The following is an 11822-nucleotide window of genomic DNA, read 5'->3' as shown; positions in this document are numbered from 1 at the left end:
AGTACACATAGGGAGACAGCGCCATCTGGCTTGCCAGGTAATCTTGATTTTTGATCCAGATGGACACACACAAAGTATTTTCTTCTCCTCCAGTTTTTGTTCCAGGTCTATGCATCTTTATATTCAATAATTTTGTTCCATCATCTAACAATTCAAAAACAACGACTCACTTTCTAGATTGCAATTCATTTCATAAATAAACTAAAAGTGTTCCTTAAATTTGGTTTAGCTCAAAGTTTACTTATCTTTTTAACTTGGTAAGTTAGGGTTAAAGCTGCTCTCTCAGCAATGGAAGTCCAGCTTTTCTGATCCACTGTGAACTCAGTTTCCCCCTCCCTGCAACATTTAACCCTGGTATTTTTCTCAATCACCAGGACAATTCTTTTAAGAATGTTAAGATTGGTATCAGTTTTTAAGTGTACCTGTTTTACAGTAAAGCATTATTAGTTTGGAAAATTATGTTTCCAACTGGAGAAAGGTCATTTTATCTTACTCCTCATGAATAGACTCTGCTAGAAAATGAACCTTTTTGTGCATTGTGATCACTTGATTTCAGGACGTAACAGACCATTGTACCAAGATTATAGCTAGCATTTATTTGTATTCACTTAAAGTTAAGAAATGTATTCAGAAATATCTCACTAAATTAGCTATGAAAAGCTACATCTTCCATCTGGCCATTTGAGGTATTTCTGTTGTTCTTCAATGTACAGATGGAATATAGCTTTTGCTTGCTAATTTTATGAGATCTTCGTGAACATTTCACTTTTATTGTGTGTGCTTTTCCAGCTCATCTCTTAATACTAACTCGTAATGTGCCACCAAAATGATATGTTACCATTATACATAATCTGGAGTTATTTCAGGCAAATCAAGCAATAACATGAATTCCCCAATTGGCCAGATGGAGAATGCTAGTCTCCAAATATTTTGTGATTTACACTAAAATAATGTAGAGTTTAACACAAACAAAAGCCTCGTACATTCTAATTATCATAATTAAAAACAGATATCGGTGCCATAATGGGAACATATGCAGTGGCATTTAAGTTATAAACATTGGAGAGAATTAAACATGATCCATCTGCAAAAAGTGTGATAATGTATCATGCACTAAAACTAGTGAAAGAAGTTGCAGAAAGCAATAAAGGTGTATCAATCAAATGCAAGGGCATGATCTTTATAAAAGAACCACAACAGATAAACATCAAAATCTACATTCACAATCAAAGTATTGATAATGTATTTTTAAAAGTATGACTTTGTAACTGTATCATTGATTATGCTTTGTATTTAAATAATTGAAGCATTGGCTTTAAAACTTGATTTGGATAGATTCATGTTATTTTGAACAAATCCATTCTGCACTAATGAAACAAAACGCCTGCTGGCACATAACTCCACTGGTGCAAACAAATTGTTGCCACTACTCAATTGTGCACCTGCAAAGGAAAAATTAATGTACTTATTTACTGACTTTCACTCTCTCTGCTTGTTCAGTGCCACAACTAATGAAACTGACAGTATCAACAGATCCCACAGGCACCAAATGAATCAAAATTTGAACTGTTTTTGGTGTTCAATGATAGACAATTGTTGGACAGGGCACTCAGAGTTTCTTTGTCTCCTTCAAAGCGAACAAAAATTTTTACATCCACCTTCACAGGGAGGTACATCTTCAATTTAAAAACTCATTTGTAAGATGACACCTTTGAGAAGTAGCATTACCCTGAGTCCTACATGGAGACGCTGAACCTAAATTATGTGCTGAGCTTCGTGCTGGGCCTGGAACATGTACCTGCTGATTTAAAGCAAGAGTGCTGTCAACTTGGCAAATCTGATGCATTGGTAAGCCATCCCATACTTGAGAAACATTTTCCTGTTCATTCAGAAGTGTTTCAGGAATTAATCCATCATTTTATTTTTATACATTAGATGAAGATTTTGTATCATGAAACATTACCTTGAAATTGAAGCAGGAGCACAATGTTTCTCAATATAATCAGCATTCTGATCTAAACATAAAGAATTTAATAATCAAATTCTTGTATCAATTTTGCACACTTTAGTCACTGAGATTGCCAACAGTCAAATATTACGAGACCAATCCATCTTTAACCATATATATTTTTATTTACTGTTAAGCAAGCTAAAAAACATTATGCACCGGATATGTAATAAACAGACAAATTAGGATACACCATGAGTATCAGAAGACTTATAAAACTAACATTGCAGTTGATATATATTGTACAATTCTCAAATGATAATGGTACATTTTCACTGTGAATAGATGTGATGCTTCACTGCTGTGAAAAGTAAAACAAGGACTGAGAACCACATCATTTCAAGAGTTAGATTCAAATTCAGGATAGTAATAAAGAAGGTCTTAGCATTCTAATTTCTATTAAAAGTTTGAAATGATATATTTTTTAAATTGGTCTCAATCCACATTCCCATCTGCCGCACGTTCTTAGCGAATACTTTTTAACATTTAAAATTTAAGCACAATTATTTTTAAAGTAACAATTGCAGTGAATTATCCTTTAATAATATCTTTTACGTGTTGCATTGCAAAACGTCTTTAAAAAGTGTATCAAAAATGCCATACCAATGATCATACATAACAGCATTCTTTCATGCAGAATAAAGATCTGAAGTCACTCACACCTGTGGTGATTGTAAATTACAGGTCTTACACACTTAAGGAAGAACTGGCACATTAACCTCCACTTATTTCATAGACAAACACATCTGATTTGGAGAAATTCTCCATCTGTCATGTCAGACATTTCATTTACTTATCTTGTGATTATAATTGGACAGTGGTAACAACTTTGAATAAGTAATAGCATTGGAATGGCAGCTGTTGACAGTATTGATGTTTAAACAGAGAGGTGCAGTTTTATCTGTCATAATTGTACATTGTAGCCAGGTTAAAACAAACGATCAGGGGTTGGTGTTGGCAAGATCATTTAATGGCCATTAAGATTAGTTTGATTTTTGAGTTTGGCAAGTGGTACAAAGTGGTTAGCACTTAACAGCACACAGCAGGGTTAAACATTCTGGCAAACCAAAGGAAAAAAATTATAACCTGGAAATTAGTTATATTTCAGAGATTATTAACATGGTTCTCAGCTTTAAGCTTGGAGGATAAATTTTTGTACTGGTAAAATCAAATTATGCTGTTCTGATGCAGATACTAACTGCCATGCTGAACTGCAGACTATGCTCCATTATTAACCCAAAGGATGGACTAAAGGCTATATCACTTTAAACAAAAAAGTATTGACATTGTAGGAAGCTTGAGACAGACCAATCAAGTGACAGATTAAAAACAGAGACAAGGTTGCAATTTAAAGCTCTCTTCTATACCTGATCCATTTTTCTTTATTTCAGTAGATCATTGTTAAAGCAAAGTGAATAACAAAACCAAAAGCAATAGAGCATCTGCCAGGGAATTGCTTTCTTGCACTGAGCTGGTGAAACTGTTAATGGGTTTGTGTCAGACCTGAGTAGCAATTAGACTGGAACTACTTTTCATTCTAAGTGTTATCACACTTAACTGAGATCTTTGGACTGTTATGCAAGTAATGGTAAGTCAGAAGGTATTCATCATTTGGACTTGCCACAGGAAGATAACAATAATTTCACATGATTTTAAGGTGGGTTTAACACTTTGCACCCAAGGTTAATAGGTTTATGCATAACAAGAAACAACCCAATGCAGTTTGCCAACCTTAATGATGACATTGATGTGGAACTGTCATTTTCAACGAAAGGCTTTTCAAAACTTAAACAGATACATTAATAGTTTTATGTTAAGCTGCTAAAGGCGGTAGATAGAAATCACAATGCTGAAAGTATTCCCACAACATTATCCTAAAATGCTTCATAGAAGTGTAATTAAGTATAAGTTCCTACATTGTTGAAGCTCCACTTCCACAATAGGAACAAAGTAGGCTGTATAGCGTCTCAATCCTGTTGCGTCATTTAATTACCATAAACCATGGGCAATTTCTACCTTAACTGTATCCAACCATTTTAGTTCCATAAACCTTTCACTTTTGCTAAAGTTGTTTAAAACATGTATCGATTTTACTTTTGAAATTCCCAATAAATTTGATCTTAATTGCTATTTGACGAACGTTTCAGGTTTCCACCTCCCCTTTGTGACTTAGTATTGTGAACGCAATCAACGATCTACCACAATTATTAAGATTTCTGCCCCCTCATTCAGAATTCCCCAATAAGCAAAATAACCTCCCTTGACTTATCCAACTCCTTTAATCATCTTGAACAATAAGATTAAACCGTCCTTCAGCCTTCTATACACAAGACAATTCAAGTTTTATTTATGCAAGCAGTTCTTCTGTGCACCACTTTTAGTACACTTAATATTTGATATTCAACTTCTTTGCAGGTATTTCTGTTGACCAAAAGTTATTCAATTTGGACGGCAAAACAGTGTAAAGTTGCCATCAGCATTTAGTAAATTATTACAATAATATGAAAAAAAACTGTCTGAAACAACAAAGAAAATATTTTTAAAATTAGCAATTTGTTTGTTAAGCATTATCAGGCCTTTAGACAAAAACAAGTCAAGACATTTAAGGAAAAATACCTGCTTATTGAATGAGCCCAATCTTTGTTCATATTTAATAAAAGTAGTATAAAGCAAAATGAAAAAAAAAGGATTCACAGTTTAACTCAGAAATATGGGCAGGCAAGCAGCATACATTAACCTCATGCATCAGAATTTAATCACAGAGGACCTCCCCCATTCTGTCCAATCTCTTATTTCTAAGTCAACCATAAATAAGCAATTACTTTTCTTTTTTCATTCCAATTTCTCGTTAAGGGGAAGGATGATGCTAAAGAACTTTTTTTTTGAAAAAAGGAGTTTCATTCAACATCACATTTCATGTCAACAATTTCTTGTCATGCCTAAGAATTCTGAGCCAACTTCAGCGGAGTTGGAGAATAGGGCGGTGATTTTCTGGGAACTTGACAGGCAAGATATTGGCAGCCTGTCCTTGGAGTGTGTCCAATGCTATAAGCAAGAGGTCTAAACTGTTCTCTAACTTTTCTCAGCAAGCTGCAAGCAGCCAAACAGATACCTTACTAATATGGTAGGAGTTAAATTATACAACACAGAAGTTAAATACTCAATGGAATGAGTTCATGCTGAAGTCTAGGATTCACATGAACTTTTTCACACTTTGTAAATATCATCCAAATTACCAAATTCTGGTTTCATATCTCTCTTTGCATATTCAAAGGCAAATCATTTTGACTTCCTTTTCCCTTCTTTCTTTTAAGGCAGCATTAATTTGCTTTCTTCACCATTTTAAAGGCTGTCCTAGTACTGTATCCATTCAAAGCTGAAGAATCAGGTTAGGAAGTATGGTCTATGCCTCTTCCCGCTATGAAAATGAACCTTTATTGCTTTGAAGGCGTAAACTGTAAGGGCAATTTCCTGTCATTTGAGTAGGTCTCTGCTCAGCATTTCTAAATTCAAATTGAATGATGGCATTCAGAAAAAGAATTCAAATAACTTGATGTGTGAATACCTTTAAGTTCCAACACTCAATGCCTCTTTCTTTAGTGATTTGCGACTTCAGAGATTTCCAAAGATTGTCATGATTTCAACCAGCGATCTCTAGTTGACAAGGAGATGAGATTGTTGATTAAAAAAGCCATTTACTGGCATTTTTAACAACGATCAGAAGAGCACTGTGGCCCAGCTTCCACATGCTGGAAGGAATTTCATCTCCTTGCTTGCAGTAGAGTGGGAGCGGGGACTCAGGGCAGAAAGAAAGGCATGAAACGGAATATCTATCACCTTCCCAATACCTTGCAATGCACTCAGGGTTAGCAAAAGCTGTAAAGGATCTTTCCACACAGAGACCAACTGAGGGCTTAAGTGGCAAAATGAACCCACTTAAAGGCCTCATCTCATCATTGCTTGTACTCTATCAATGTTTGGAAGGGGTTGGTTGAGAATGGGAATTAAGCCACATGAGAAGACTGACGGCATCCCCGTAGGATCAGCGGGTGGGCAGTCCTGATCACATATACTGGGGTCCATGCATGGACACTAGCAGCAAGGAACCACCCTGTCAGACAGCACAACTCCTTTTCCTTCAACAAAGACCCACACTGCACCTCCTGTCATGACCTGCCCGACTAGTCCCAACAAGTGCAATACTCTTATCTCCATTCTAGGGTTTGCTCTCTTGTTGGTGGTCCCAGATTGCTGCAATGTTAATAATGGCCATTGGTCTTAGTTGCTGGAGCTGTAAGATGTGCCAGTTCTCTGAATGCTAGCCGTTCTTAAAAGTGGGATTTGTACACTTAGAGAAACAGAAGCCTGAACTGCCTAGTAACATGTCAGAGTTTCTAGAGATGGCCATACCGGGTTTCAGGGTCACCACTGTAGTCACTAAATTCAGTCCAGTTTCTTTTTACTTTAGATAGGGTATGATTATACAAAAGGACAAGGCAACAATGGTGGTAAGGAATACAAATCAAGCTGTATTCTCCATTCTGATTAAGTTCTGCACTTGGAGTGAAAGACAGCCTAAAAGGATTAAAAATGTTCTCAGGAGACTATTCATTAGAAGAATCCTTTAACAAGTTTCAACAGTTCCATAGTTATCTCCACCTAAACAGATATGGACAGAAAATGTTATCTATCTTTTTTAGACACATTATTGAAAACGTAATTGAATTTTTTTATAGATTCAAAAAGAAACAGAGATAATTTGTTTTTTTCAAATTCCAAATGTCATATTCTATGAATATTTCAGTACTGTTTTCAAGTATGACCTGCACACAGACATATTACTTATTAGGATCCTTCTGTGAGAATATTTCTGAGAGCTACATAATATGAATACCACAGCTCCAAAGGAACTGGAGGACAGGCATCATCAGAGCCATCTCCCACAAAGATCTCATGAGCCACAAACATGTTGGTCTATTTAAAATTTTATTGGGGGTAAGATGTTTTATATAACTTGTATGCTAGAAAGACAAAATTGTGCGCCAAAGGGCCTCATTGCTTCCGAGTTTAGCATAGCAAATTCTTATTTTACAGCAAATTCACACATGCTGATGTTGGCTAAGGATAAGAATGGTTTGGCCTCTGATGGTCAAATAGTCTTCCAAAAAGCAATTGGCTAAATTACTCATGAATACGGTACTGAAAGTTAATTAACTCCCATGGATCTCTACCTGGTCCCTCAGTAATGGGACTGCATATTCAGGAAGAGTGGAAAAATTGACATCATGTTTGTTGTTTAAAAAGGGGACAGCATAAGTAATGTATCTGACATCCTGGGCTACTGGATAATGGTGATTCAGTTGGCAATCAAAGTGAATCAACTGTGAGAATTTGATGATGTAGTTTCTTTAAAACAAAGCATTGAGAATTTGTAAATTTTTGTGTGTTTTGAACACATTGCACAGTTGCAAACCATCTACAGGTCCTACCTATCATATTGATTTATAAGGCCAACCATCCCTACATGTACTTTAGGTAAGAATGGGACAGTACCAAAACAGAGAAACATGCCAAAAAGGAAATAGCTCAGGTAGGAGGAGTTAAAAAGAGATGATAAAAGGATTATAGAAGAAAGACAGGGGAATAAGAACAGCAATATGCCATATATACAGACACACATTTGGACCAAAGGGTCTGTTTCCGTCCTATATATCTCTATGACTCTGTATAGAAATTTGTGTGCAAGTTAAAAAATAAATATGCATGGATGCAGCTTATCCATTATTTATTTGTATTATTTTAAATATATATATGTCAATCAATGCATTGTTGATCTAACATGAGAAGACATTCTGTCACACAAGTACCTCAGCATCGATCTGCAGTAGTAACAATTAATTTTGAGAAGATCCATTTCAAACATCACAAATGTCTCTAAACTCAGAGCCTCATATCAAGTAGAATTAAAATAAATTGGCTTATGATAATTTCCAGTGTTGTGTGATTCCCAGAATTTGAGAAGAAAAATAGAAAACCATTACAATTTTAGACAAATTGGTAGGATTGTGTAGTGAATAATTGATTGTGTTATATTATGAATATTAAATAAACTTTAACGAAAACCTTGTTCCCTATCAGAATCAAAGTAGGTCCACTTACTGTGTAATATTAGACAAAGGTTTGGTTAAGAGTTTTTAGCGATGTTATGGGATTGAATAAGTTTGTCTGGTTGATAGTAGCATGGAAGAAATCTTTTCATTTGCCTTTATTAAATGAACTTTATCCTGAATTGAGCAATAATTGATGTGTATCTGCTAATAATGGATACAAACTTGAAAATATTTACCATTCAATCTGATCATCTCTATTTCTTCAGAACCGCATATTACACATACAGGCACACACTGAGTTTGGCTCTATACTATTCCAAATCTTTCTGTAAGCTTTGTGACAGCAAACTATATTGATTTACAGAAAAGTCACAGGCTAATTTAAACAACAATGTATTTTCTTAAAAGACCACTATTACTGTCAGAATATACAAGTAGCATTTTCTCACAACAGTGGTGGCACTGTAATAATATTGTCAAGGCTTTAAGTTAAAAGACAGCTCTGCAAAGAGGTGAGACAAATGCTGAATGTCTCTTTTGTAATGCTTTTTAAAAATTCTTATTAAAATGGGGAATGATATCACTTAAAGTTTGAACTTACCTTCACCTCATCACCTGCCCCCACCCACCACCAAATCTATTTATTTCCATAAATAACAGGATCAGAAATTAGGAGGAAACAATAAACTAGTGAGAAATCATTCTTCCTCTTGACCTAGTCCATGGAGACCAGGAAAGAATTAGTCAATCTCAACTTGGGTGACAGTGGTGGCACTTTGATAGGTCACTTCATTAGAGGTCAGAACAAAAGAACCATGGTGCCCCCATGCATTTTCCAGAACTATCAATTGACCTGAACAGACACGCAAGCGTCTCGTGGTTAGGAAAAAACTGCTGACCTCTAGAGTTTCATAGTCTGTCACAGGGGCTGTATTTGCAAATTTAAAGTAGGAATTGGACAACTATATGACAAGTCAGTCAACAACAATGGGGCATGAACAACTCTGGTCAAGACATGAGGAAAAATTGGTAAAGTAAAGCGAAAGAATCCACTTTCTTTCCATTTCTATTCTTACTTTCTGTGAGCCAGGTCTCTCAAAGACCAATTGTGGAAATGTTAAATCACAAATGCAACGATCAAAAACATCTCAGTGGATGGCTTGACCACAATATCCTTTGTCATTAAGTTGATTGTGAAACTGAATCATGAGTTGAATACATATGTAATTTAGAGTGCTGTCTGAAATCATATACATCATTTTATATTATTTTATTTTCACTGCTTTCCAGATCACCACCAAAAATGTTCAGTCACAGGAAGATTGCTTCCTGAACATTGGAATTCTATTGACATGAACTTGTACTCCATAAAATCAATTTAGTTCATTGTCATATATACTTGAATCAAAAAGCCCTTATTCAAAGAAGCTATGCCTGCAAATACAGTGAGGCTTATCAAAGTAAGACACTAATGACCCATGAGAAATGTCATTTGTACACATTTTGTTAAATCATGAGGACACTTGGAAGGCTTGACTTTTTAACCACATAAAACATTATTTGTTTTCAGCTCTTTTCTACAATAGAGTGGAATTCTACACAAATGTATGGAAATGATGCTTTAACTGTGGAAAATTGTCAGGGCTGTCATATTTAAGTAAAGCTACTTCATAGACACAGAGGTCACTTTATGATGCAACCATTACATGTGTCACCTTGAGCAATGTTATTTTGTTTATTATTCAATAAGGCAAAAGTAGTTCCAAAAGTGAAATTAATTCTCTCATGAGCCTTATCAACCAGCAGCATGTGGTAAGAGTTTTTTTAAATTTTATTTCCTCAGCTTCAAGTTTGCAATTCCAGTGGTTAATAAACTGAGTTTTCAAAATGTCTGCTGCCATAATGGATTTCCTATAATACACCCAAACTGGATGTCTTCTGTAAAAGAAAGTATTAACTCCAACCACAATTTTAGAATATAAATAATAGATTATTTGAGTTAATATATTTTCAGCACAGACTTTAATGAGTATATTCATATTCTGGAACTTCAACACTGATTGTTGCAGATTTTTTATCAAAGTTTGGTTGATTGTTCAGGAATGTTACATTGTGAAGTATGGCTTATACTTGATGTGAGACAGTAATTAACTCATTCCTGTTAAATTTGGAGGTGCAAAACTGTGTAAGACATGTTGATCACAGATACAATATTTTGCTTGATGTCATTTGGCTGGAAACAGATCAGATTGGAAGTAATGTTAGGTGAATGTTTCAACAAAATCTTTGAATTCAACTCTCCGGCTAAGTCAGCTTTGAAACTGTTGGTTCTCCATTATTAAGATAGTCAATGTACATATTCCAAACCCATGCCACAAATTTCAGCTCAGTGAGACAGAGATAATAACATTAAATCAAAATAAACTTCAAGTAAAATATGTATGGAATCTAACAGCATTCTTGTAGCTTTGATAAAAATTTGGTCAACTGCCTAGCTCTTAACAGCAGATGGATTATGAACTGAAACAAAGGTGAAATGATTACAGGTTTGAGGCAGAGTTAACACTTTCCCAAGTGTTAGTTTGGTGGTTCGCTGTTCCACAAATGGGGTTAGGTGTTTGAAACAATGCCAGCAGCTGGGGCTAGTTTTCAGAATGATATCACCATCCAACTAAATTGTTATGAAACCAGTTTTGATTATACAGCACCCTGAAGGCAGCACAACATCACCATTAACCCATGAAAGCTCATTTCATTGAAAAATTATTCCATTAAAAATGAAAAGTGTATTCAGATAAAGTGCATTGAAAACCTAAAGCAACACCTTGTTTTAAATATTAAAGGTAAATAATGACAAAGCAGAATTGTACATATATGTCTATGTATTTTAAGGCAATGTAAGCAAATGGAGCATGGTAATGAACATACATACATATCCCAAATCCACCATTATACTATGGCAAACCAGGTTTTTTTTTCCTCCTTTGAATTGTGTATTAATAATGCAACTTTAATTTAATCCATTATTAAATGCATCTAACCTCATTGACAGGCTTTTTAAAGGCAAAACATATTTGTGAATGTACACAGATGTATCCAGTCCAGACATTTTGTCACTAATTTTGCAGGCAAACTGTTCCATCTTAACGTCAACTGCAGTTAGGGTGTCTTCCTTTCATTTATGATTTTCCACTTTATGTCCTTTCTCATTTGTGCAGATTAGCTAAGATGTTGTAAACTTTTCTTTCCCTCCAGAAGTCTTTAAAGCGGTTCAAATAAACCAGACAATTCACATCCACTGAGAGTATTTGTATCATACGACCAAGTATAGTCCAGATTAATATTTGGGACAAATGATCCACACTTTTTAAATGATCTTCAAAACCAACACATAGGACAATCAGTTTATAATCAAGAAAATTATGCATGTTGATTCAAAGATATTTCGTTGGGATTTACAGAGGGAAAACCAAGAAACCAGAAAATGTTGAATATTGCCATCCGCCAACCAGGTTACCTTTCTCCAGTTTCAGGTATGCTTTGTCTTCTTTATCTAAATAGAGCAGGACTCCATTAGTGGCAGCTTCACGAGTCACATCCTTGTCCCCAGCAAAAGCAGAAATTACTGGTTTACCATTCAGCATAAGATTGACCTATGATTAAAAAAGAAACATTGGTTATATTAAAAATTACAAGATCAGTTA

The 11822-nt window shown here is 35.1% G+C and overlaps 1 protein-coding gene across 1 annotated transcript in view; it reads right to left on the bottom strand.

The window, feature by feature from the left end:
• Positions 1-11573: 11573 nt before the first annotated feature.
• cbln4 (cerebellin 4 precursor) overlaps positions 11574-11822 on the bottom strand; it is a 140922-nt gene continuing 140673 nt past the window's right edge. The window contains exon 3 of the mRNA XM_060835895.1: positions 11574-11771. Coding sequence (XP_060691878.1) covers positions 11574-11771 — 198 coding nt within the window. The remainder of the gene's footprint in view (positions 11772-11822) is intronic.

The sequence above is a fragment of the Hemiscyllium ocellatum genome, chromosome 15 (assembly GCF_020745735.1).
Source record: "Hemiscyllium ocellatum isolate sHemOce1 chromosome 15, sHemOce1.pat.X.cur, whole genome shotgun sequence".
Classification (NCBI taxonomy): domain Eukaryota; kingdom Metazoa; phylum Chordata; class Chondrichthyes; order Orectolobiformes; family Hemiscylliidae; genus Hemiscyllium; species Hemiscyllium ocellatum.
Note: the sequence above shows the minus strand (reverse complement) of the source record. Positions and strands in the feature narration are given on the sequence as shown.